This window comes from Microtus pennsylvanicus, chromosome 2 (genome assembly GCF_037038515.1).
Source record: "Microtus pennsylvanicus isolate mMicPen1 chromosome 2, mMicPen1.hap1, whole genome shotgun sequence".
Lineage (NCBI taxonomy): Eukaryota > Metazoa > Chordata > Mammalia > Rodentia > Cricetidae > Microtus > Microtus pennsylvanicus.
The window spans coordinates 137,916,611-137,944,170 of NC_134580.1; the positions used below are offsets into that span (position 1 = coordinate 137,916,611).

General features: G+C 50.5%; 1 protein-coding gene across 1 annotated transcript; it reads left to right on the top strand.

Annotated features, from left to right (window-relative positions):
* Positions 1 to 302: 302 nt before the first annotated feature.
* L3mbtl1 (L3MBTL histone methyl-lysine binding protein 1) lies at positions 303 to 27,560 on the top strand. The gene is made up of 22 exons (XM_075962948.1): positions 303 to 523; positions 1,800 to 1,945; positions 2,277 to 2,491; positions 2,770 to 2,863; positions 3,108 to 3,255; positions 3,457 to 3,574; positions 4,420 to 4,498; positions 10,387 to 10,475; positions 10,959 to 11,063; positions 11,765 to 11,900; positions 12,209 to 12,300; positions 15,321 to 15,472; positions 15,884 to 15,960; positions 16,684 to 16,769; positions 16,934 to 17,044; positions 17,444 to 17,558; positions 17,924 to 18,023; positions 18,194 to 18,391; positions 18,500 to 18,549; positions 21,148 to 21,305; positions 21,714 to 21,776; positions 24,869 to 27,560. The coding sequence occupies exons 1-22, from the start codon at positions 402 to 404 to the stop codon at positions 25,001 to 25,003; spliced, it is 2,589 nt and encodes an 862-aa protein (XP_075819063.1). The 5' UTR covers positions 303 to 401; the 3' UTR covers positions 25,004 to 27,560.

Consider the following 27,560-nt stretch of genomic DNA (forward strand, 5'->3'; position numbering starts at 1 on the left):
CTCTTCTGGCCTCAGCAGGTACTACATGCACACAGTGTAGCAAAACCAACTGTACACATAAAAAAGGCTAATATTTCTAAGTGATATAAACACTTAAGCTGTAAAAAGCAAAATGAATTGGAATTGAAATTTGGAAGATACTGGATCTTTATAAACTCAAGTTTTAAAAACTCATCTTGTTTGGCTTGAATGCTTCTTTAGTTCATCAAGTCACATATCTGACCCTATCTACCAGTTTATACCATGGTTTTATACTTCTAATGATAGACATCTGTAATATATTCCATTTTAGGGAGGAAACACTTGGAGATAAATGAATACACAAGAACAACAAGAGAGAAAGGGAGGGTGGGCACACGACAGCAGCCATTGCAACTTGACTTTGCAAGTAGGCAGTGCCCATGGTATTGGCTAGAAGCTGCCCAACTCCCTGGAGTTTCTGTCTAAAGGGAGAGGATTGCTGTCTGTCGAAGGCCTGCTGGTATCAGTACTTCACAGCCAGCATTCACCAAAGCCCCTTCAGGTAGGTGCCATTGTCACCTTCATTTTACTTTACTGTTAAGAAAACTAAGGCTTGCCAGGCAGTGGTGGAACACACATTTAATCCCAACACTTGGAAGGCAGAGGCAGGCAGATCTCTGTGAGTTCGAAGCCAACCTGGTCTACAGAGTGAGTTCCAGGACAGTCAGGGCTTTTATACAGAGAAATCTTGTCTTGAAAAACGACAAACAACAACAAAAAAACAAAACATCAACAACAAAAAGAAAAGAAAAGAAAACCGAGGCTCAGAGTGGGAAAGCTGCTTATCTGGAGTCACAGGTACCAAGTGAATGTGGCGAAGCTGAGAGTCTAACTCAAGACTCCGTCCTGGGCTCAGCCTCAAAATTCTTCCTTACCATCTATGCCTGAAGCCATGGCTAAGGAGCAGCTGAGTAGTAACTGTGCTGTGGAATGCCATTCTTCTCTTCTCTTCTCCCCTCCCCTCCCCTCCCTTCCTTTCTCTTTTCTGTCTCCCAACCCCTGTGCTGGATTTGAACTCAGGATTCATGCATACTCGTCCAGTGCTTTGCAATAAGCTAAAGCCCCAGCTTCTGGACCTTGTACTGACTGGGTTTTCAAATGCTACTCTTTTGCTATTCAGGTACATGCATTTGTTCAACAGAGGCTGCAGCCTAGGCGTTATGGATCTCTGTAATTAATCTATGGCTAACCATACATGGCTGTGTCTGGGGTTAGAGGGAGTGGTGCACAGGGACACACAAAAGAACAAGATCAGGAAAAATGTCACCTTCCACAAGGACTGACCCTGTTTGGATAGAGTAGCATGTAGTCCTGAAGACTCTGAGTTCTCAAAGACGGGGAAGTGGGGGATCAAGAAAGAAGTGATTTGGACTCAGCCTGGGCTGTGCCACTGACAAAAACAGAACCTTGGCCTGAATCATGCTTCCTATACGCCATTTCTGTACACGCAGCGTGCGTGGTACTCTCACATGTGCCATTATGCCCATCCTCACAAATAATGAGCAGGGGAGGATGCAGGGCCTGGACAGAGTTCTATCAATAACCTGGTAAAGGCAGGAGTCAGACCTGATGCTGGTATCCTAAAACACTTCAGTTCTGGATGCTACACAGAGAAACCCTCTCTCAAAAACAAACAAACAAACAAAAAGACCACTATACTCCTCTTGGAGATGAGACCTTTCTCAGCAAGTTGCTGACTTGAAGGTGACCGGTTTCTCCTCCAAAAATTCCCTTCCCTCCCCATCCTCATCATCCTGGTGACTGTGTTTGATTTGTAGACTCATCTGGATGGAGGGACACACGGAAATGGAGGTGCTAAGGACACTGAAGGGGTCTTCCACAGGGGAGGTCAGTGTGCACCTGATGGCCAGAGACAGCGCAGGTCCCCGTCCTCACCTGCCTGCGACTGCCTTTATTATTCCTAGTAAGTCAAGATCGGTGGTCTGGAGGTCCCGTACTCGCTCAAGAGGATGTGGACAGGGGCAAGGATGACACGTTCACTCTTTTTGTTACTGTGTTTTGTTTTGGTTTGATTTGAGACAGGGTTTCTCTGTGTAGCCCTGGCTGTCCTGGAACTTGCCTTGTAGATCAGGCTGGCCTCTGACTCCTGAGTGCAGGGATTAAAGACGTGTGCTACCTCACCTGGCCACTTTTCACTCTTCTATACCTGCTTTTCACCTGTATACACCTGCATGGGAGGAGAAAGGGTAACCAGACTCATCTGTGTTCTGTCTTATCTGCGTATCTGTTTCCAGCCAATCCAACTACCCTTAGTCTGCCCAACCCGGCTTCAGCGGTGTCCTATCCGCTAGAGCCAGCCCATGTGGGTGCCCTGGAGCGAGTGACTAGCAGCGAACCAGTTACTGCCACCATTCTGCCACAGCTAAGCACCGGGCCAGGGACCAATAGCACAGTCAGGCTCCTGGATTGGACAGGAGTTTGTACATCTTCAGCTGGGAGTGGCCTACGGGTCAGTGCCCAGGAGGATTGGCAGCTGTGGGGCGGGGCCTGTGGGCTTGAAGGCGGGGCTTGAGGTGGAAAAAGCTGAGGCTGGTGGGCGTGGCTTAGAGTGAGTAATCTCCAGGAACAGAACCGTATGTGGGGGCGTGGTCAGGGCGGAGTGGGTGGAGTCTATAGACCCCCAGAAGTGTTCGCTGGCAGAGCAAACGTAAAGTGTGGGTGAGCCAAGGTGGGTGGAGAACTGATGTAGTAGTTAGTCACGGCCCTCAAATTTTTCTGTATTCCCAGTTACGATTAAGCGAATATGCGCCGCTGAACATGATGGGAGTACAGCGACCGCCAAGCCCGGAACGGCAGCGAGAAAGCCTGGTCGGACATGAAGGTAGCTCTACAGGAGGCGATACGGGCACCCAGTACCCTGGTAGGATCCTGCTTCCGGGGGCAGTGTGTGGGTGGGTGACCCTTGAGCTCCCTGAAGACTCTTGGATGGGAATGTGAAGGGAGGCAGTCCTAAGTGGAGAAGGCTGAAGGATGCTGTCCAGTAGAAGATGGGCTGTAGGGATGTGAGCGGAGCCTGCATGTGGCAGTCCAGGGTGAGAAGACTAAGGCCCAGCCGGTTTCCACAGATGTCCGCCAGGACCCTCAAGAAGACACCTCTCAGGAACCCCCAGAAGACGCGAGCTCCGGTGAGTGCCAGACTTTTGGGCCTCAACAAAGCACTGCTCCAGACCTTGGTTCTTCAGATGACCACTGCCCTCTGCCTTTCCAGAAGCGGTAAGAACGAGGAGTTACAGCCCTTCTTGCTCTGTTTTTTAGCCCTTGAGGTATCTTTCCGACTTCAAGCTTAGGAGAATGTGAATACTGTGAATTCTACTGAATTTATAGTGTTTTGGTTGTATTATCATTATTATTATTTATTGTTGTTTTGCTTTTTTGGTTTTGTTTTTTCCTCTAATGAGAACGTTCCTTTTGTAGGTCAGTCATAGTAGAGAACTCGGGCTGTGCTGTCACTTCCGAGCTCCTAAAGCCCATGAAGAAGAGGAAACATAGGGAGTACCAGAGCCCATCAGAGGAGTCAGAAACAGAGGCCATGGTAAAAAGAGGGGCGGGGAGAGAAATGCGAAGCTGGAGCATCAGCCTTGTAATCTTGCCAGTCCGTGATGGGGGAGGGGGTGGAGATCCTGTTGTGCCTGCTCCCATATCTTCTGGTTCCATTTTGAATCAGGTATTAAACCTAATTAAAGGGAGGGAAGGAGGGAGAGCAGGGGGAAGGACGGAGAGAGGGAGGAAAGAAGGAGAGAGGGAGGAAGGAAGGAAGGAAGGAAGGAAGGAAGGAAGGAAGGAAGGGAGGGAAGGAGGGAGGGACTTAGTATATAGCCCAGGCTGAATTTGGACTTACCCTGTAGATGTGACTGGCCTTGAACCCCTATCTTTCTGCCTCCACCTCCTGACTACTCCTGACCTAATTTTCTGTGGCTCCCATCATGAACTGGTGTCAGGGTTACAACACACACAAGGGCATTGGCACCTAAGGTGGATGCGTGGCAGTGGAAAATGAAATCTTTAGAGTCTAGTACCTAAATGAGAGGTCAGGAAACACAGGACTGAAGCTGTAGATGCAGAAAGAGTCTCTTGAGCATGTAAAATCAGCACAAAGCAGATATTCATGTACTCAGCTTCCCCATCTGGGAATGAGAATGGTAGTCAGGCTGTGTGACAAGGGTACTCATACGAATCTATACCCCCCCCCCCAGTGGTGCAAACCCAAGCAACAAATTGACTTCAGGAGCAGAGTTCCAACATATACTCTGCAAGAAACTCTTCCAATTTCGGGCATAACATTGGACCAGAGAGCCAGGCAGGGGCCAGGGACTAGAGGCTGAACTTACATCCTGACCCATGAGGACAGGAAGCTGGAATTGGTCTTTCTTTCTACAGAAGCAAGAAGGAAAAGATCCAGAGAGTCAGCCTACCACCAGCACCCCAGAGGGCGAAGAGTGGAGCCGAGGCCAGCTGGGTATGGCGGCCTGTGTGCGGTTGTTTATGTGAAGTATTTATATACTTCCGGAGGTTTGAGACTGAAAGCGTGGCTCGTGGTTGTGGTTGCCTATGGTACATGTGAGCACAGGTTAGTGTGTATGAACGCGACCGAGTGGCCACTTGCGGTTTGTGCATGGCTATATGTTTATTCTTGGGGCTGTTTATCTTGCATCATTCAGCTGCGAGGAAGCCCTCTTTTTTTTTTTTTTTTTTTGGTTTTTCAAGACAGGGTTTCTCTGTGGCTTTGGAGCCTGTCCTGGAACTCGCTCTGTAGACCAGGCTGGTCTCGAACTCACAGAGATCCACCTGCCTCTGCCTCCCGAGTGCTGGGATTAAAGGCGTGCGCCACCATCGCCCGGCAAGGAGGCCCTCCTTTGAAGTCTGGGCTCGGTATCTGAAGACCTAAGGAGTTGTGTAGTATTACTTCCCTTTGGTGGTTTTGGCAAGCCCACACTGGTCATTAGCCTGACCTTCCTGTTTGCTCTTCTGGTTCTAAAGAAGAGTCCTTCATAGTTGGCTTCAGCCCTCAGGCCCGTTGTTAGTATTTCTGTAGTTCCAGGTGAGAGCTGCAACTGGATTTAAGCAGAGCTTACCATACTGATAATCATCTATGTAGCCATTTTATATCTTCCGTCCCCAGCACTTAAATTATATCAACCCAGGGTCTGAATTTATTTGTTTATTTATAGTTTTATTGCATTTATCTACTTGGGGGAGGCGCATGTGCCTCAGAGTCTGTTGGCGGACAGATGGCAATTTTCTGGACTCAGGTCTCTCCTTCCACCACATGGTTCCTGGGGGGTCAATGATTGGTCATCAGACTTGGCAGCGAGTGCCTTTACATGCATCCTGCCAGCCTGGGGCTGAGGTTATTAATCACTGTGTCTTGGATATTTATCCTGGTATGGAATGCCTGTTCAGTGGGTGAATTGTGCCCATCAGTGGTCATTCCCCCAAATTACCAGCAGTTTGCCTTCTGCATATATAGATTTGCCTGTTTGGACCATTTTATTCAAATAGCATCATGCATGTTGAACTTTGTGGTTGTCTTCTTTCTCCTTAGCATGGTGGTATCAAGGTCTAGCAATATTTTAATATCCATGGGGACTGTATTCCCTTTTCCTGAATAACATCCATGCTGTGATTTGTTGGAGGAAGCCACTCATTAGTTTCCGGTCACCTGGCTAGCTTAGCCCCACAATAATCACACAGAGACTGTATTAATTAAATCACTGTTTGGCCCATTAGCTCTAGCTTCTTATTGGCTAACTCTTACATATGAATTTAACCCATTTCTATTAATTTGTGTATCACAATGTGGCTGTGGCTTACTGGCTAAAGTTTCTAGCGTCTATCTCTGGTGGCTCCATGGCTTCTCCCTGACTCTGCCTTCCTCCCATGCTATAGGCCAAGGCAGTTTCTTTATTCATTAACCAATAAAAGCAACATATAGACAAAAGGACCTCCCACACCAGTGATTATTCATCAGTTGATGGGCAGATCGCTTCTATTTGGGGTTGCTATATTCTCTTATCTGAATTATTGTACAAGCTTTTTGTAGACATATGCTTCGTTTATATTGGGCTTATACCTAGGAGTGAAATTTTCTTTCACATAATAGCTCTGCGTTTGTCATCTGGATATATTACTAGGCTGTTTTCCAAAGTGACTGTACTGTAATCTTGCATCCCCAACAGAATGTGCAGGGTTCTAGCTTATCCATGTCCTCAACACTTGGTGACTCTGTTTTTCCATCTTAGCCATCCTGTGGGATGTCTCCCATTGTTTGGATTTGTGTTTTCCTAATGACTAGTAAGTGATACGTGATGTCTCTTTTATGAATTTATTGTCCATCTATATATTTTATTTGGAGAAATTTAGACCCTTGTTCACTTTTAAATTGGGTGTAAGAAACTGATGCTGAACTGCTGTGGTGACATATGGGCTTGGCAGGGCCTCAGAATGAGTGCAGTTCAGAACAGACGTGCCAGCATGCCAACTCCAGGGGCTCTGTCTGCCTTCTCACTTGCGTTCTCTTCCTCTCTTCCTCCCTGACCATTTTCTTTCAAAATTTATTTTGGCTTTTAAGGATGATTTTCTGTTTTGTTTTGAAACAGGGCTCACTGTGTAGCTCTGGGCTGGCCTGAAACTTGCTACACATAACAGACTGGCCTCCAATTCAGAGATCCATCTGCCTGTGCTTTCCTGGTACTGGGATTAAAGACGCGTACCACCACTCCTGGACCTTTTTTTTTTTTTTTTTTTTGGAGTCAGAATCACACTATACAACCTAGGTTGGCCTCAAATGAACGATTCTCCTGCCTTAGCCAAGTACTAAGATTATAAGGCATTTACCATCCCATCTGGTTTAGTGAGGTGTCTTTATTTTTTTTGGGACAAGGTCTTAGTCTTTAGCTCTAGCTAGCCTCTGATTTACAGTTTTCCTGGCTCTGATTTGCAGATCTTGAGTTACAGGCATGTGCCACCTCACCCAGCTTAGAGACGTTCTGATGTTTGTTTGTTTGTTTGTTTGTTTGTTTGTTTGTTTGTGACATCTTCTGATTCTGTAAGCCCAGACTGGTCTGGAACCTTGCCTCTCAGGCCAACTTTGCCTCTGCCTCCACAGAACTGGAATTATATGCATATACCACCATGCTCAGCTTAGAAACACTTTCTTAACGGAAGTTCCTAATCTAAATATCCATGCAAAACTCTACAAACCCTTCATTTTGGGGGAGAAGATGGTCCTTGGCTTTCATTAGTTTCTCAGAATAATTCAATAGCAGCATTTCATGGGCAGTGCCCTCAGGACCTAGTCATCTCTCCCTGCCCCATCCCTCTTTTAGACAGGATCTTACTATGTAGCCTTAGATGATCCATGGTGTTAGCATCCTGTCTGCTGCATTTTCTCTCTCTATCCTCTAGATATTGTCTACTCTGTATCAAGCACTGGCTAGGAGCTCAGCATTCAGAGTGAGCTAGACACCAAGTCTTGCCTAAGGAGGTCATAGTTGCAGAGATTAATATATAGACAAGTAGCTATCGTATAACAGTATGATGTATAATATTTAATATAACATTATGTTATATATCATATAACAGGTATTCTGTGTGAAGTGTGTAAGTACAAAGCTGTTTCGCAGGACAACTGCCATGTGCAGTCAGTCATACCGTGACTTGGTACAGCCATCTGCCCTTTCTCTAGTCGTATAATAAACACTTGCTGAACATCTGTCCCCTGTGAGACCCTAACTAATGCTGCAGCTGGATCTGGGTCTTAGAGAGTGAGAAAAAAGTTAGGAGGGTGGAAGAAAATTGTGGCATGGGATACCCGAAATAGAGACTCAGTCTGTGCAAACTCACAGCCACAGAGGCACCGAGGTTCGTGGTAAAGCATGAGCAGGAGGGGGTGGTTAGTTCCCAGGTTCCGGTTTTGTGTCTGGTTTTGTTCTTTAGTTTGAAATGAGAAGATAATGTGGGGGGAAAAAAGAAACTGCCTTACTTCAGAGATATTTAGAGCAAGGACTAAATGAGAAACAGGAGTTGGAATCAGCAGGACTGGGGGATTCTGGGGAGCAGAGAAGCACACAGGTCACTACCAGGTTCCTGGATGGATGAATGGATGGAAGTATCACTGACAGGGATAAACAGCACCAAAGGGCCCCAAGCTTTGCTGTAGTCATTTCCAGGTTGGCTTTGACCAGGCTGAGCTTGCCAAGGGCATCTGAGGAAGCAGGAACAAGCAAAGGAGCACTCTGGAAGCTGGAAGGAATCCGTTTTACAGCTGGCCTCTGTGATGCCTTCATACAAATCATGTAAAAAGGCCTCATATTTGTAGACCAGTCAGAAGCGGGCTCCATCTTTCCTATAGACAGCTGTAGTTGGACTTTCTTGTCAGACTTTCTTTGGGGGCTGATTTTGTTTCTTCATGCTCCTGCTCAGAGAGTAATAGATGAAGCTGTGTAGAGAGCTAGGAGAGTCCGGGAGGGCTGGCTGTAGCAGAAGGGCTGTAGCAGGAGTCTTACTCAGGACAAAGGATGCCCTGAAGAGATGTGTGCTAGATTTGGCATTGACATCAATCTCCAAGAGAGGGAGTTTGATAGCTTGGTTGATCAGTTGATGAACAAAATATTTGTCTTAGCTCAGCTGGGTCAGGTCATCAGGAGCTCAAGGTTTGGTGCAGTGACTAAGGAATTTAGGCAGTTGTAGAACAAACTTGAGTTCCACTGAGGAATGAACCATCTTCCTGAGCAACAAACCACCACAAGCTGGGATGACCCAAGGCTGAGTGAGCCAGAGCAAGGAAGAGTTGGGTTAATCTGTCTTGAGTAAGAGCAGGAAGACTCAGTAACCTGACTCTAGTCTTGGTGTTTCATAAGAACCTCTCCTGACCCACGTGTTTCAGAATCCTCACATTGTGGATTGTAGAAGAAGCGGCAGGCTGCATTCCTGCTGCCCGGCTTCCAGCCACCCGACTAGCTTATACCCCGAAATAACAACACACAAATTGTATTCACTTAAACACTGCTTGGCCCATTATATCTAGCCTCTTTTTGGCTAACTCTCATATCTTGTTTAACCCATTTCTAATAATCTGTGTAACACCACGAGGTGGTGTCTTACCGGGAAAGATTCAGCATGTCTGACCTAGTGGCTGGCTCAATTGCATCTGCCCTGGAGAGGAGAGGCATGGCATCTAGCTCACTCACTTCCCTTCTTCCCAGCATTCTGTTCTGTCTACTCCACCTACCTAATTTTCTGACCTATCAGGCCAAGCAGTTTTCTTTATTGATTAACCAATGAAACAACAGATTGACAAATAACCTTCCCACATCACTAGATGACATCACAAAGCTGAGTCCATTGCCAAAATGCAAGCCAATGCTTATGCATCGTTGGGTCTCTGGTTGTCTGTGGCCTTCAATGGAAGGCACCTCAGCTGAGCTGCTCAGCCTACTGGTGGTAACTGGTTGTTACAGCTTTTAAAGAGTCCTGTGCAGGACTGGAGAGATGTCTTAAAGGTTAAGAACGCTGGCTGTTCTTCCAGAGGTCCCAAATTCAATTCCCAGTAAATACACGATGGCTCACAACCATCTATTATGAGATCTGGAGCCCTCTTCTGTCATACAGGCAGAACATTGTATACATAATAAATAAATAAAAATTAAAAAAAAAAGAGTCCTGTTCGTGGAGGCCAGGAGTTTACCAGCAGGAACATAACCCATCCTTCCCGCCCAGGTCCTCTTAGGGTTATGAACAAGACCCAAACTGTAGACTCTGAAAGCACTTCATTCATATCTGTGTGTGTTTGCACACACTCATGTCCATGAATGCATGTACCCATCACATACACATGTGCCCGCCCTCGGCATGTACATATCTGGGAAGACTGTGGAATTGGTCTGTGTGCTGGAGCACACCAGGCTCACACCCGTATCTGTATGTCTATGCCTGTAAGGAGTTAAGAAAACACTCTTTAGAAAGGTTTCTTACTTTTGTGTGTTCTGTCCTTCACTTTTTCCTCCCTGCTCTCCCTCCTACTCTTCCCTTTGTGAGCTTAGGTAGCAGTGCGACTAAGTCCTCTGGCTCAGGCTTCCTCACTAATCCTCACCCTGCACATGTCCAGGGACAGCGTGGCTGATACTTTCCAAAGGGCAGTGGCTTGAGGGTGGAGGAGAAACAGAATCTGTGACCTCGCCTCAGGTCTGAGCCCCCTGTGCCTGACACTGGCCTAGCTGAGTGTGGCAAGACGTCCGTGTGGACAGACAAAGGTTTGCTTGTAGAGCTCAGGCAGGGGAAACTGAGGAAGACTGTCCATGCCTTGGCAGCAACTGAGGAACCAGCCTGCCTGTTTTGTCTTTGCAGGGTCGGAGGAGAAGAAGGAAGGCTGGTCCTGGGAGTCCTACCTGGAGGAGCAGAAGGCTGTCACTGCCCCAGTCAGCCTCTTCCAGGATGTGAGTTGGACAATTTCAGTCTAAGGAGATTTTACCTTCTCAATTCAGGGACTCACCACCAAGCGCAGGGCTTCTAGTGTTTTCTTCTGGACAATCTTTGACATACTAGCAAGATGAAGATGTCTAGAGTTGAAAAGAGTATCCTGTAAGGGACTTCCTGGGTGGGAAGAAGTAGGGAGGTGCCCTCCAGGCCCCCCCCTTCATCTGCTGACTTGTGGGTTCTGGTATCTTTTCTGTGGTTTAACACTGACCTCACCATGAGGTAGGTGGGAGAACCCTTACCTCTAGCCCTGATCCAGCCCTTCAGAATAGTACTGCAGCTCTCTCGTCCTCTGGGGACCCCTTGCAGGACAGATCCCCAATAAGTCACCCCTTTGAGACCAGCAGGCAGATGGGGCCTAAGGGAGCTCCTTCACCCCAAGCCCATGAGGCAAGGATAAGGCTGGATGGAAGCCGGGTCCTCTCCACTCTGTGCGTTGACAGTCCCAGGCAGTCGCCCCTAACAAGAATGGCTTCAAACTGGGCATGAAGCTGGAAGGCATTGACCCTCAACACCCGTCCATGTACTTCATCCTCACCGTGGCAGAGGTGAGCTGGAAACACCCTCCCAGTGTCTCAGTGTAGAGTGATGGAGCCGTTGTGGGTAGCGGTGAGAGGCACTGCTTTACCTCAGGGAGCCCAGACAAACAAGAGGATCCATTGGAATACAGGGAAGGCTAAAGGCAAAGACTGGGAAGCAGACGGGAGCAGCGGGACACTGGTATCACTAAATAGTATACGTTGTCTTTGCTGGGGTTGGGGTAGACATGAAAGATCCAAAAGGCAGGGATGCTGTCTTGAATCAAATAGGGCCCTGTCCTCTAGGAAGGGAATCTGTGAGATGGGCACAGCAATACAGCTTGCAGATCAAGGAATATTCCATTTGGCCTAAGTGGGCAGGGAAAGTGTAGGAAGGCCTATCTGCCGCCACCTGTGTTTGAGCAGGAAATTGCAAGCAGATGCAGCATGGTCCCTGGGGCATGAGATGGTGTGAGCATAGCAGGGTATACTGAGAGTGTACGGTGAGAGAATGTGGCTAAAGGAAAGAGTCCAAGGGCATGGGATGACCTGTAGTACTTTCTGCTTCCCGTCTGGGGCTTAGGAGGGCAGCAGACCCACCATACCCTCGGCACCCAGGGCGCCTGCTAGCATTGGATCCTTAGGACTGCAGGCTAGACCAGGAAAGGCGGAATAGTGGGAAGGTGGTAATCTGCTGGCCCTGACATGCCTCTGACTCTTGTCACAACCAGGTGTGTGGCTACCGCCTGCGCCTGCACTTTGATGGGTATTCAGAGTGCCATGACTTCTGGGTCAATGCCAACTCCCCTGACATTCATCCTGCTGGTTGGTTTGAGAAGACTGGCCACAAGCTGCAGCCTCCCAAGGGTAAGACCTCCCTGGGTTATCCCTGGAAGACAGTGAGTCCCCAGACTCCCTTACTCCCTTCAGGTCACCCTGCATCCCACATTTTTTTTTAAGCCCAAAACTTTGGCCACTTTCTCTGTCCCATTGTGATACAACTCCACCCTGAGGCTTCTAAACTCTTTGAGTGTTCACCAGTCTCATCTTCCTTTAGCAGAGGGGCCCTGAGGGTTTGGGGGACTTCAGACCTGCCTGTTTCTACTTCATTCCTGGGGTCCTCACCATGGCCCAGCCTCTGCACAGCATTCTCTTCATTCCCCCGAGGGGCCCAGGTTACAAGGCAGAGGAGTTCAGCTGGAGCCAGTACCTGCGCAGTACAAGAGCTCAGGCAGCCCCCAAGCACCTGTTCGTAAGCCAGAGCCAGGTGAGTATCTGGGCACAGGTGAATACCACCGTCAGGCCAGAGTTGCTGCAGCCAGCGCGGGATCTGGGCACAGGTGAATACCACCCTCAGGCCAGAGTTGCTGCAGCCAGCGCGGGGGATCTGGGCACAGGTGAATACCACCGTCAGGCCAGAGTTGCTGCAGCCAACGCGGGGGATCTGGGCACAGGTGAATACCACCCTCAGGCCAGAGTCGCTGCAGCCAGCGCGGGGGATCTGGGCACAGGTGAATACCACCCTCAGGCCAGAGTCGCTGTAGCCAGCGCGGGGGATCTGGGCACAGGTGAATACCACCCTCAGGCCAGAGTCGCTGTAGCCAGCGCGGGGGATCTGGGCACAGGTGAATACCACCCTCAGGCCAGAGTCGCTGTAGCCAGCGCGGGGAATCTGACTTGGCAGAATGGAGCATGGAGCACAGGGGTTGCTCTCAGCTCTCTCTCTCTTCTGCTCAAGAGGCGTGTCTGGGGAAACGTCAAAGCCAAAATGGGAGATGATCATTACACATTCCGGTCTCCTCCTTCCATCTTGCCTTCATCCATTTTCTTTCAAATTCCGTTTTCTTACATTTAGTGTGAGTGTGTATGTGTGTGTGTGTGTGTGTGTGTGTGTGTGTGTGTGTGTGTGATGCACATGCCCCATAGCACACCTGGAGGAGGTCAAAGGACAACTTGTGGGAGTGGGTTTTCCACTCCCACCATGTGGACCCAGGGGCTCAAACTCAGAGAGTGCGTCTTGATGGCAGGTGCCTCTGCCCCCTGAACCATCTCACCAGCCCTCATCCATTTTGTTGCTATCACAAAGTTTTTAACCTGACCAGTACAGAAAGAATAGAGCCTTATTTTTATCTTGTAGCTTCAGAAGCAGAAAGTCCATGACTAGATAGTCCTTTCTGTTGAGCCTCTGAGGGGGTTTCATGGCAGATTGCCCCACACCGCTGAAGGCTCTGTGGAGGAGATCACAGGAAGCCAGAGGGATTTAAGCACAATAAGTACATGCTTGCTTGCTCCCCCCTCCCCGCCATTTTTCTTTCTTTTCTTTTCTTTTTTTTTTTTTTTGGAGATAGGGTTTCTCTGCCTAGCCCTGACTGTTCTGGAACTCACCCCATAGTTTAGGCTGGCCTTGAACTCAGAGATCCATCTGCCTCTGCCTTGCAAGTGCAGGGCTTAAAGGCGTGCATCACCTCTGCCTGGCTCAAGCTTTATTTCTTTTTACGGTTTATTTTACAGGTGTGTGTGTGTGTGTGTGTGTGTGTGTGTGTGTGTGTGTGTGTGTGTGTGTGGTGTGAGTGCATATGCCAGTGCCTGAGTGCTGCAGAGCCCAGAAGAGGGCATCAGAACCTAGAGCGGAAGTTACACTTGCAGACCATGGGCGCTGGGATCTGAACTCCAGTCCTTGTGATTGAGCAGCAAGCACTCTTAATCACCGAGCCATCTCTCCAGCCTGCTTTTTATTCTTTTAATAAGGATTCAATCTCTCCATGACTAGCCAGGGGTCTTCAGTCCCCTGCTAGCAAAGGACCCTTTGGGGAAGCGCAAACCATAGCATTCTGAGCTGCAGAATCCTCCCCCATACATGCCCCAGAGGCCTAGCCTACTGCTGCAGCCTGGACACTAACTCGTCATGGCTCAGATGTTTTTCCTCTGGTCTGCTCTGCAGCTCAGTGGAATGAGGTCAAAGTCTGTTCTGGCAGCCTTCCCCTTTGCTCACATCCCCACCAGCCCACCTCCTGGTGTTAATCTGCTCAGAGGCGGGTGGCGGTGTGAGCAGTTAGTTAAGTATCACATAACCCCAAGCAAAGGGTCTGAGAGATAGGGAGCTCCCATTGAAAATACTTCCATACTGGGGGCTGCCCGTGCATCTTAGTAGCATGTCCCTTGCCACCATAACCATATTGAAGGGTCAGGGACTCCATCATGCTGTTGACAGGGACAGTTACTCTCCCATTCCAGTCCAGTTCCAGAGACTTTATTTGGGGACAAGAGGTGGTTAATAAGGGCCCACCTCCTAGTCATGGGAAATGCAGATTTTTTACAATACTTTTTTTGCAGGGTGGTTGAGACAGGGTTTCTCTGTGTAGCTTTGGAGCCTGTCCTGGAACTCACTCTGTAGAGCAGGCTGGCCTCGAACTCACAGAGATCCGCCTGACTCTGCCTCCCAAGTGCTGGGATTAAAGGCATGCACCACTATCACCTGGCAAAATTATTATTATTATTATTAGTGTATGTGTGTATGTATCTGTATCAGAGAACAACTCCCCTTTTTGTTTTGGGTTTTTTTTTTCTTTGTTTCAAGACAAAGTTTCTCTGTTTAGTCCAGGCTATCCAGGAACTCACTCCATAGATCAGGCTGGCCTTGAATTTACAAAGATCTGCCTGTCTCTGCCTCGTGGAGTGCTGGGATTAAAGGCGTGGGCCGCCTTTGTCCAGTCCGGAAATGCAGATTTTTAAGTCAACTGTTTGACCTCTGGCCCTGGCATTAACTGCTTTGTGTTCTGAGTCACAGAGTCACTTCTAGCAGGAGAATGACTGTCTTAGACAGGTGCTTAGAGATGAGGAAGTGCTGTCTTTGAAGCTTCTGTTTGTGGCAACCACGCAGTCAATACTAGTTCCCTGGCCGCTCCCTGCTCCCTGCTCCCTGCTCCCTTCAGGGGTGGAACACAGCAGCGCTCCCTCCCCCACACCCAACTACTGCCCCAGCTGCCTCAGGCAAGCCTGGCTAGGCTCAATAGGGTAGGGGAGACTTGACCTCAGCCTGCTGGGACTTTTGGGTAAATACAGAGCCTCCTGACAGTCCCTGACCTTCTCCCACAAGTCATTACACTTGGAGGACAGAAGTCCCTGTATGGCCCAGAGCAACCCTCATTCCCTGCCTATTTCTCCCTGGTGCCCACTTCCCACTCCCAGGCAATCCATGCAGAGAACCTGCTCCTGTGTTGGCTAGCAGCTCCGGGCTAGTTCCGGCCACCCTGGCCCCGGCTGTGATAGCCCTCTTCTTATTTCTAGAGTTCTCCCCCAGTGGGCTTCCAGGTGGGCATGAAGCTGGAGGCTGTGGACCGCATGAACCCCTCCCTCGTCTGTGTGGCCAGTGTGACCGATGTGGTAGACGGCCGCTTCCTGGTGCACTTTGACAACTGGGATGATACTTATGACTACTGGTACTGGGACCTGCTGGGGAAGAGGCACCAGGGGAGGAGGCACCATGTGGCCCTACCCAGTTATTCAGATATTGCTCTGGGTTTGAGGGGGAGGGGGATAGCGAGCTGTCCTGGATTTGAGCTGAGTCACAGGTTACAAAGCTCAGTGTTTCCTACTTCATCAGAAAATACCTTGATTAAGAGGTGTGTGAACGTGGACACACGTGCATGCACACACAACATAAATCTTTATTAGCTCTTATGGTGTGATAGAGTTTTCAGTCAGTGTGGCAATTTTCTGACCCAGTGTTAATCACCCATGTCCCTCTCACCAAGAAGGAGGCTGAGGAAGTCCCCAGTGCCATGCTGTGGGGACAGTTGGCTCAGCCCTCCCCCGTTCTCCTAGGACAATGACATACTCTTGGGTTTCAGGTGTGATCCCAGCAGTCCCTACATCCACCCAGTGGGCTGGTGCCAGAAGCATGGAAAGCCGCTCACCCCTCCACAAGGTGAGGCTGCTGCCCAGCACTCATCCTTCCCAGGCTGGGCCCTCGCTCCCTCCTTGTCTCTTAGCATGTGAGACTTGGTCCCTGCACCTCCTTAGCAGGCCCTTTAGGACAGGGTAGGGAGCAGACTGGGCCTGGAGCCTTGACATTTGGGGTTTAGGAAAGGAAAGTTAGATGGCTCCCTCAGGCATTCAGGGATCTAAACAAAGGACGTACGTCCTTCACTTGGGACCACTGCTGGCCCAAGTGTAGCAGAGGTTTGGATAGGACTAAGAGCAATGGGGCCATAAGTGATGAGAGCTAGGATTCCAACAACCCTGAGCTCTTGTGGTCCCGTGGGCTTAGTTCTCACCAGGACCCATCTGCCCCAGGACAAGCATCTAATTGTGATCGTGGTCACGTGGCGGAAGTTTCTTCTCCAAGTGTTTCTGCCCCTTCCATGTTCTTTTGTTTGTTTTGTTGCTGTTTTTTTGTTTTGTTTTGTTTTGTTGCTGTTGTTTTTTTGAGACAGGGTTTCCCTGTGTAGCCCTAGCTATCTTGGAACTGGCTTTTTTGACCATGTTGGCCTCAGATTCCTAGAGATACGGCTGCCTCTGCCTCCCGTGTGCTGTAATTAAAGGCGGGCGCCACCACCCCTGGCTTCCTTCCATGTTCTTGATCCCAACTGGGGACAGAGTTCCCTGAGCCACCTGGCTGGCTCAGCTATTGCTCTCACCTCCTTTCCAGACTATCCAGACCCTGATAGCTTCTGCTGGGAGAATTATCTAGAAGAAACTGGGACCTCAGCTGTGCCCACTTGGGCCTTCAAAGTGGTAAGTGGACTCTCGCCTTCCCTAGAGCTAAGCTTAGGAAGACATGGTCCTGTCAGTCAGCCAGTGGACGGCCTCGGCCAAGACAGTCCTTCCTGTGGCTCTCTTCCTGGAGCTTCAGCTCCTCAGAGCTGGGCCTTAGCCTCAAAGCACCTATCTCCCCACAGAGACCCCCTCACAGCTTCCTGGTCAACATGAAGCTGGAGGCTGTGGACCGCCGGAACCCAGCACTGATTCGGGTAGCCAGCGTGGAAGATGTGGAGGACCATCGGATAAAGGTGGCTCTGGGACCCTAGGCCTGGGGGAGTGGACAGGTCAGTGGGACAGAAATTCTCTAGAATGCTTAGAGGTCAGGGCATGGCATGAACTAGGAAGCTGAAGACCCCAGACCTTTCTTTCCTTATCTGTGATTCACTGTTGTAGGCCTGGAAGGGTTCCTTTTCCTCTACAAGCCTTAATCTTATCATCTGTAAAATGGGTCTAATAACCCTTGTCCTACACAGGGACTTAATGGAGATGAAAACACGTGGCTGAGAACAGTTACTGTGTAGATGTCCCCTGTATTCATCTCCAAGATCTTGGCCTAGGCATAGGGAGCACGTCGGAGCCCAGAGCACCTCCTGACTGAGCCGGGCTCCACGAACAACACTTGACCCCCAAGGGCCTTTTTTTCCCAGCTCCACTTTGATGGCTGGAGTCACAACTATGACTTCTGGATCGACGCTGACCACCCGGACATCCACCCTGCAGGCTGGTGCTCCAAGACAGGACATCCCCTGGAGCCTCCTCTCCGTGTGTACTCTCAGGACACGCTGCCAACTTTCCCTTTCCACCAACCTCTGACAGCCCTCCCAGGCGGGGCTCCAGTGCCTGCAGCGAGCCTGGGATGCCCAGCCCCCTACCCCCAGCTCTTCCTGCCTCACTAAACCAGGGCATGCCTGCAGGTCCCAGCAAAGTATGAAAAAGTCAAACCTTCCTTCCCCAATGGTAGCTGATACCTGATGGCAGGAATGGGCACAGCTTGGCTCAGGGCTGGGTCTCCAAGGAACTAGTTCTGGGTACTGACCCCTCCCCCGACACCACATGCACACTATCCCTTCTTTGTCCCTTTCTCCTGTCTCCAGGACTCCATGCTGACTTCTCTTTTGCCCCTGTAGGGCCCAGAGAATCCAGCGCTGCCTCACCCGGGAGCTGTCCCACGCTCAGCCACAGGAGCCCACCCCACACAAAGCCCTCCAAATACAGCTTTCACCAGCGGTAAGTAAAGCAACAGCCGAGGCCCAGAGTGAAGCAGGCATCGTTCAGGGAAGAGTCTTTTACAGCTGTGGAGCGAGACCCATCAGGATTCCCCAGGACCCAGGGCCAAGGTTAGGGGGGGCTCAGTAGAGACAAATGGGTCCACCCAACTAAAGCCTTCATCTCCCCAGGAAGTGCCCCACTCCTGGCTGTGATGGCTCTGGCCACGTTACAGGCAAGTTCACGGCTCACCACTGCCTCTCTGGCTGCCCGCTGGCCGAGAGGAACCAGAGTCGGCTGAAAGCGGAGCTGTCTGACTCGGAGACGGCAGCCAGGAAGAAGAACCTGTCTAATTTGTCCCCAAGGAAGAAGCCCCGCCATCATGGCCGGTGCGGAGGCCAGGGAGTCAGGTCCTGGGCTTCACGGGTGTGGGGCCTCGTGTCTTCTTGGGCCAGCCACTGATCCTCTGCTGCGGGCCCCGGTCCCTCTCTCTCCAGGATTGGACGTCCTCCAAAGTATCGCAAGAGTCTGCAAGAAGATTTTCAAGGTGAGTGAGTCCAGTTGACAGAGGATGCTGAGCAGGGGGCCTGTGATTGATGGAACAAGACACCAGGGCAGCGGAATGAGAGCCGCTGGAAAGGAGGCCACTGCTTTGAAGAGTTTTGGTGCATAGCGCAGGGGCAAGAGCACAGGATGAGGCCTTGAGTGGCCAAGGCTTCTGGTCCTAAGGACTTTCTAGGAGTCTGTGGAAAAGGGGGTGGGGGGCTGGGTTTCCACAAAGTGGAGCAATGGCCCTGCTCTGTTCGTCTATGATTCTAAGCTTCCTCAGGAGACCATGGCTGTCAGTCGCATGACCTTGAACAAGCCACTTTCCTCACTTGAGAGCATAGGGAGTCACTGGCTGAACTGACTATGGTGGCTACTATTACCGTTCACTGAGCCAGACACTGTGATGAGCACTTTGTAGCTGCCTTCTCCAGCTCTCCAGCCTCCCACTGTGTCTAACTAGGGAGGAATGGGAGGCTCAGAGCCGAAATCATTTGCTCAGGGTCATTCACCTTCTGAGGGGCTGAGCTGGAATTCAAACTTGGACCTGATGTCTGCCACATGGCATTAGGCTAAAGCCCTGTGCCCTAATGTCATCTCAGTGCCCATTCCCCTTGGGTTCATTTGCGTGGATTTATGTAACAAACTACCACAGCCTGGGTGGCCTGAAGAGCAGGCATGTATTCACCTCACAGTTCTGGAGCTGCAGGTGTCTGGATTGCTATCCTCTCAGACCTTTCTCCCGGTACACAGACCACTGGCTGCTTGCACCCTTGCTGCTCTGTCTTGTGTGAGCATCCCTGGTGTCTCACACCAGATTCCCTGAGCCTGGCGTCCTCAGTCAGATGCTGAGAATAATAAGAGCTCACGTGTGTTCAGCACAGCTAACTGTACACCAGTCAGAGGCTCGTGCCTGGAAGACTCCCCCCACCCTGGCTTCTCTCTTTACTGTTTCCTCCTGATGGAAACAGAAGATAGTTTTTGTAGCCTCAGGTCTGAATGCCAAGCATCTTGGCTGACGTCTGGGTCCTCCCTAGAAAGCTATCCCAGCCAGGGTCAGGCTATAGTAGGCCTCTCTCTTGCCTGCCATGGTACTTTGGTCAGCTCCCATGTGCAGGACTACATTCTAACCACCAGAGGGCACCTCCTGACTGAATGTGGAGGGGTTGGGGGGTTGGGGGAGTGAGTGATGCCATGGTGTGCACTTGGAGGTCAGAGGACAACTTTGTCACCTCTGTTCTCTCTTTCTACCTTTATATGGGCTTGGGGAATCTAGTTCAAGTTCTCACACTTGCACAGTACCTTACGTACCTTTACCTGCTAAGCCCTCTCTCCAGCCCAGAAGTCAGTCTTTCCAGTGGTTACAGCTATGGCCAAAGGAAAAGGGAGGGACTCAGGCCTCACCCTGGCCCCTAAGGCATCTCAGGGACAGAGCCCAGGTCTCTCATCTCCACAGAGGGCTGTCTGTTGTACCGGCTGGCCTTTAACCAGGAAGGGACCCTGGCTGCAGCTCCCCTTCTAGAGGAGACCCCTCACACCATCCATGGTAGACCTTGATGCAGGGTCCAGATGCGCACGTGACCGTCCCATCAGGGAACCTCTTTGGAAGAACCTTCTAGCATTAAATACAATGCTGCGGCTGCTCACTAGAGTCAGGCTCTGCTCTGGGGAGTAAGATAGGACCCAGGGTACCATCTTTACCTATGGTCCTAAACCATGATCAGGCAGGGAAGGCACAGCTGCTGGGTCACAGCTGGAACTGTTGCAGTCGCAGGGAACAAGCATCAGTCATGCTTCGGTGAGCAATGCACAGGCGTGGACTGAGATGCAGAGGCTGCAGGAGAATGACAGTGGGTCTGTGGTAGGATCCCAGAGGCCCAGGGTGGGACTACAAGGAGCTGAAGAAGCCACGAGGCTAAGGCTTAGGGAATGAGGTGGGGCAGGGTAGTCTGTACCGGGCAGAGGCTGCCATAGAGAAGACGGCGCTGGAAGCGCTGCATTCTGCATCCAGAATTATCAGCAAGCACTACATTAGAGCAATTAGCCAGAACTGTGGACCGAGGCAGAGTAGGCCTCCAGGAGAGTGCAGAGGATGGGGTCAGGTTGTCAGCAGTTGAATTGAGTAAAGTCAAAGGGGTGAGTGCCCGACCAGCTAAAGAGGAAGTCAAACAGTGGCATCAGATTCCTGAGCGGATGAGGAAGCAAGCGATGGCAGCCTGTGGCTGGACAGCTGATAAGAACTCATTCTCTGGGGCCAGAATGACCCTGCTCAGAGTCCAAAAGGGCTTCAGAAAGGACACAGAACTCAGCACTGATGTCGGGGATGAACTCGTTTGAATGTAAGGGTTGTTTGATGCCACCAGCTCCAAGAGAGAACCCTCAAAGGCCCAGAGTGCTGGGGTTACTCCACACAGTGGGTGCCGAAGCCTGCAAGCAAGCAACCCATTTGGCCAGCAGCATACCAACTCACCCACGTGGTTCTGCAGGCTTTCAGGAGGAGGGGTCCTCACCCTGTCCGTTGTGCCAGCCAGTGTCCCCTGCGTCCTAAGTGTGAGCTCTCCCTAGTGCTAGCCCACTGTTCTCTGCTTCTCCCTTCTAGCCCTTCCTCCCAGTGTGGTGCACCAGTCCCTCTTCATGTCCACCTTGGCCACCCACCCTGATCGCTCATTCTCTCTGTGCTGGGAGCAGCACTGCAAGCTCTTGCCAGGAGTGGCAGGTATCTCGGCTTCCACGGTCTCCAAGTGGACCATTGAAGAGGTATGGAGTCTTTCCTTAGCCTCTCCCCCTCTTCTTCCTGCCCGCTGAACCACACCCTAGGAGGGGGCTCAGGCTAGGGCTGGCTCAGATGGAGCCTCATGCCGCTCCTCACAGCCTCCACCTTGGGCTCATTCTTCCTATGCACAGCCCCTTTAGCGGCACAGCAAGGCTGACCAAATCAGGCCTCTTATGGTGGATAGAGAAGGTGGGTCCTGTCAGTCAAGCTGGGACTCTAGCAGGACAGACATACTTTAAGGAACAAGAGGCCTTCCCTCATGTACCACCGTACAAAGACATGAGGACTTCCTAAGGCTAATAAGAAAGAAACTGCGGGCGTAGTCCAAAGGGCCCCAAGACCATGTAGACTTACCCTCCCCTGGTTAACGAATATCTCCTTTGATTTCCAAGGTCTTCGGCTTCGTTCTGACCTTGACAGGCTCTGAGGACCAAGCACGCCTCTTCAAAGATGAGGTAAGGTACCAGTGCAGAGGGACAGAGACAAAGTTGCTGCCGTTGAGATGGCGGAAATCCATTACCCTCACCAGCATTACCCGAGCCCGAGAGGGACCTCTGATACCCTGCAAGGCAAGACCAGTCACAGTCGCCCATGTCTGAGAAATCATGCAGGGACTGTGGCCTGGCTTGGAGACACTGTGTTCAGATCCCCTTTGGGAAGGAAGATGTGTTCTTATGCTGTCTTTCCCGGGGCTGTTTGAAGCGTTTCATAATTTGGGATGCTGGGGGGCAAACACAGCTTCAGCCAGGCCAAGCAGATACTCCACCACTGAGCTGCATCCCTGCATACCACTGAACCCAAAGCAGATATTGGGTGGCGTAGGTGTAGATATTTGTTGCAGAGATCCCAACACACGAAAGTTAATGCCCAAGAGCTTAGGGAAGATATGAAGCAGTGGGTTATGGGAAAACGAATGTCAGGTTGAAGGCAGCCTGGGCCGGAATCCTAGCTCTCCCAGTTTGAACCGCTTGTCTCTGAGCCCACATCCTGCCGTTTTTAAGATGGAGGTAGAGCAAGTGCACTGAGGGCTACCTGGCAGGTCACTGTGAACTTTAGAAACCAGGAGTGAGTACAGATAGCTACATGATCATATTACTGGCATGTGTGTACATCTGTCAGGCAACATTATAGAGTCATATAGAAATCCCACCACTATACCAAAAGCCCAATACGGGTGAGACTTCTAGAAATAGTTGGTAGTCTGATTTTGTGTGCACAGTTGCCCCTAAATAAAGAACTTTCTTCATGACTCTCTTAATCTGGGGAATTTGACAGTAGAAGGAGTCCTCGAGTGTGTTTGAGTCTTCCTTCCAAATCAACAGAAGCAGTCCCTTGCCCCAGCACAGTGTGGGCTCAGCTGCCTAAATCTGTGCCCTGTAAGAAAGATGGATGTCTGTAGACCCAGCACGGTCTGCCTCTTCCCGGCTGGATGCTGGTCTTGCCCCCTGTGTTGCTGATCTTATTTGTGCTTGTCTGGGTGTCTAGCTGGACTCCTGTTTCTAGAACCTTCTGACCAACAGGGAGCAAATGCCTGCTCCATGGTGGCTTGTTGGTTTCACTTTCATTTGTTTGGGGTTTGGTTTGGTTTGGTTTGGTTTGGTTTGGTTTGGTTTGGTTTGGCTTGGGTTTTGGTGCTGAGGACTGAGCCCAGAGCTTCTTGCAAGCTAAGGCTGTTCTTTGCCACTGTTCAATAGCTAGGCCCTCCGCTCCACCCTACCATCCCTAGGGTGACTGAACTGACTGAGGCGAACACCCAACACCACAAGTTTTATAAATGTGTGTACTTGAGTCCACCTCCATCAAGACAGACCATTCCCATCACACCAGAAAGTTCTGCCTCAGCCCCCACTAGTCAGGCTCCACCCCAAAACATGAGCACTGTGGATCCTCAAACCTTTTATAGCACTGTGGATTATAGCACTATAGACTGGGCTTGCCTATTCTTAAATGATGCAGTGGGATCAGACAGCAGGGGCGCTGTGGGTCTCTCTCTCCATTCCCTGTTGTGTAGTGCTGTGTACACTCTCAGTTTCTCTCCATCTGATGAACAGGCTGCAGGCCTCCTGTCCATGGGCATTTACATGGTTTCCCCTCCTGAGTCCCATCCAACCTCCTTCCTCTGTTCTCTTCATCTCCCTCCCTCCCTCCTCACACCCGACTTTTCTCCCTGACTAGAATGTGCGCTCATCAGCCTTCCACACACCGGCTTTGTCTGCCCTGGCATGCGGTTGTTAGATTACAGGCACCATCATGATTCACCCAAGGACTGTGACTCGTGACTTTAGACAGTGTTGTTATTGCGCCAGCAATCAGGGGTTGCTCCTCAGGCCATCCACACCCTGCCCATATCTGCATTTCCTGTTATCTCATAACATTTTAAACAATAGTTCTTGAGCTAAGTAAAACCCACATAAATTGTTTACGGTTTTATATAGCCCTTAAATATCCTCCATTCTAGGAAGGTAGCCTTTTTCTTCTTTTTCTCATTTTATTTTTTCTCATGACATTTTTAAAAGTCTAGAAGTGAGGACCAGCAGATTAGCTAAGCGGATGGAGGCGCTTCACACCAAGCCTAAAGACCTGAGTTTGATCCCCGGGATTCACATGATGGAAAGAGAGAGCTGACTCCCAAAAATTGTCCTCTGACCCCCACATGCATGTCGGGACACGCCCACACCCACATATACACAAAATAAATGATTGTAATAGGAAACATTTAAACTAGAGATCAGATCCAAAGGCTTCGTTAGATCCAAGTGTTCTCTGTCTCTCTGATTTGGGGGCGGGAAAAGGTCAGAGGTAACAGTGCACCCCATGCCGCAGCTCTCAGAATGCAGCGTCTGCCCAGCTCGCCCTCAGTGGCACTGAGACTGACCAGTGGGCTCCCATGGCACTGTGATGGGCTTTCTCTTGTCTTTGTTTTGGCTGCGGGCATTTCACAAATGCAAGATCACATGTGTAGACATGGAGGCCGTTACCCCGGTTACAGAAGGAGCCCAGGTAGCATTTTTGAAGGAGGATTAATGAAAGAAACTACTTAGACCACGAGCCTGCCTGGCTTCCTGGGCAGCATCCCTGTACCCTGGACTTAGACGAACCTGGATTTGGCTCTGTCCTTAGCTGTCACTATTTTGAAATTCTTAATAACTTTCAAACAAGGAGCTTCACATTTGAATTAAGTACGATGTCCCACAACTGTATAGCAGCAGCTGAATTCTCGAAGCTACTATTTGTAAGGGCTCCGGGGAGGGTTTTCCAGTATAGACGCTGACACAGACCTGTTAGCAGAAAGAGAAAGAGAAGCTCTATGTGTACAGCGGGAACCAAGCTGTCCTGATTTCCTTCTCCACCCCCATTGCTGTCTTTCTTTCTTCTTTTTCCCTTCCTTGTCCTTCCTCTTTACCCCCTCTTCCTTTCCCACCTGTCACATGCCCCTTCTCCCCTTCCCATACCCACCTCACATATCTGCCCCTCCCTTCCTCTCACCTGTCCCCCCACCACCCTTTCCTTCTCCTCCGACTTCCTCCTCCCTCTCCCGCCCCCTCAGATGATTGACGGCGAGGCCTTCCTTTTGCTGACACAGGCGGACATTGTGAAGATCATGAGTGTCAAGCTGGGCCCAGCCTTGAAGATCTATAACGCCATTCTCATGTTCAAAAACACTGATGACACCTTTAAGTGACTGGCCAGGTGGGACCTCCTCCCGCCCTTGCCAGGCTCTCTCCTCAGATGGTGCTCCTTTCCTGCACCCCTGTCCTCACGGTCTGACCAGGGCTGGCCCTTCCCAGAAGGTGTTTGGGAGCAGACGAGCCTGGGCAAGGGAGTCTTGGCCCTCGGTCCTGGAGCCCATTTGTCTCCAGGTTGCCCCAGTGATGGCGTGACTAAACTGAGGCCTGACTGGTAGAGAGGAATGCAGGTATCCTGACACTAGGGCAGCCTGCATCTTCGGTCACCTTGGTTATTGTCTTAGGAGTTAGGAGGAGCTGGGTCCAGCAGGCATCCTCTACTCAGACCTGTGGCCTTTTTTTTGAATCTGTGATTTTTTCTCCTTTGCCCTCTCCCCCTTCTAAGAAGTGACCATAACTTTGGCATTCTTATTTTACACAAAAGGTGCCTCCTCCCTTTCCACTGTTGGCTGTGTACCCATCCTCTGCTGCCTGGTTCCTGGGCAGCCCCTATCATGGTTCAGCCAGACCCCATGGTTCTTCTCCTGTAGATGTGTAAGTCTCAGAAATATGGGAGCTTTCCATTGGGAGCCCCTGGCTGTCTTTCCCCTTTGCCTCTAGGTGGAGATCCAGAGCCAAGGCACCTTCCTGGACATGTTCCATTGAGGACCACTCAGCCTTGGAGTGGCCACTTCCAGGGCTTGGTTCCAGCAGAGTGAGCAGACGGATGGAGCCCATGTTAAAACAAATGGGGCTCGGGTTCCATGACGCTGCCTAGACACCAGCAGGTGCAGTCTGCTGGCTGTGGGGAAGATGCAGTCTGGGCTGGTAGGCAGTGCAGGCTGGGATGCCAGACACATTGGAGTCATTGGCCTGAAGGGTATCTCTAGACAGCAAGGTGGCAGCAACATCCTGTCTGTGTCTATGGATCTCAGCCAAGACATTACACAAGAGTGAGAGGCCCCTGCCAGTCCAGCCTCCTGCCCAGAGAGTGCCGCACTGCCTAGCACACAACCCCTGAGACATCGCATTCGCTCTGTCCCTTAAACCTTCTCATTTTGCTCTTGAGTCTAACAAAGGCCACTTACAGTGGAGAGTTGGAAAGGTTCCCCCTCCAGTCCGAACTCTCTGGTCGCTTATGCCCTTCTTGCCACTCTCTAACTGCCTCTCACTGCCAGCTGGGTCCCTGCTGGGACTCGGGGACTTGGACCTTCAGTCTCCACTCAGTTACTGCCAAACTCGCCTCCCAGCCTACATGGGGAGCATCAGAGCCCAGCAGGAATCACCCTACCCATAGGTGGAAGCCAGTGCCAAGCTTCATCTGGTGCTGAGGTGGGCCTGCAGGCAGAAGAGCAGGGTCATCCCCCAGTGCAGTACACTTGTAAGTCGTGTGTGTGTGTGTGTGTGTGTGTGTGTGTGCACACATACATGTTGGTCACTCAACAGTTTCTGTCAGGTATAGGTGTTAGGTGTGGTGTTGGGAATATTAAGGGCTATTTTAAAGCTATGGAGCTTTATTATTTCATCAGAAGTGAGAAAACAAAGGGTCTGTTGATTTCCTGGTTTAGCCCTTTGGAGACCTCCCCTCCCTAGGCCTCCTAGGGGGAGAGCCATTTAACACCCTGGTGGCCTCAACCAAGTGGATTGCCTTTCCCTTTCAGCCCTCAAGGGTAACTGAGCACAATCTTTCTGGGAGAACACTGGGCAAGAAGGGCCAAGGGGAGGGAGGGTTAGGTTGACAGCTGTGACATCATTGCCCCTTTGCTGGGAGTAAAGAGGAGTCAGCCTCTGCTATCTCAACTGTCCGGGTTGCTGTGGAACCTGTCATCTTCTTGTCTTTAGTCTGCCCGGTCACTCGCTGACTGTTCTGAGAAGGCAGCAAATGTTCTGTGTTCTTGACTGGGGCTGTAAGACCACACAGCTCCCAGGGAGAGGAACAACAGTCTTTGCCATGCAGCTCGGCCAGTAACAGTTACCTGTGGGAAAAGGCCAGATGGACCAAAGGCCTTGGAGAAGAGGGCTCGCAGGCCTCCCAACTCTGAGACCTCAGCTATTCTGCACTAATATCAGACTCCGTGGAAAGAAATCAAATCATAAAAAAGTCAAAAGACATCTGCCTTCTGAGCATTCCACCACCCACTGTGTCCCCAGATGAGACCATTGCACCTTGACCTGGGAGCACAGGAGGAGAGGGAGTGGGTGGCTATTTCTGGCACCCTGCGTCCTGGTCTCTAGCAATGCCAACCACTTACACTTTGTCCCCACCAGGCTTCTCCAGCCTCTGCCCAGCCCTGGCCTAGGACAGGGATGAACTTTCTGTTTAATTTCTAAGGCAGAGAGAATGGCCCCAGGGTTTGAAAATGAAGCCTGTTTCTCCCCTTATTCACACGTGCTAATTATGGAGTTACATGTTTATTCTTGGTGTGTGTGTGTGTGTGTGCGCGCGCATTCTCAAAGAAAATCCTCTGGTTTAAACTAAAGTGACTCTTGAGAGAGGAAACATTATAAAGAAAATACATTATGATTTGTCTGTGTATTGTAACAACATAAATAAATTCACATCATTGAACAGTC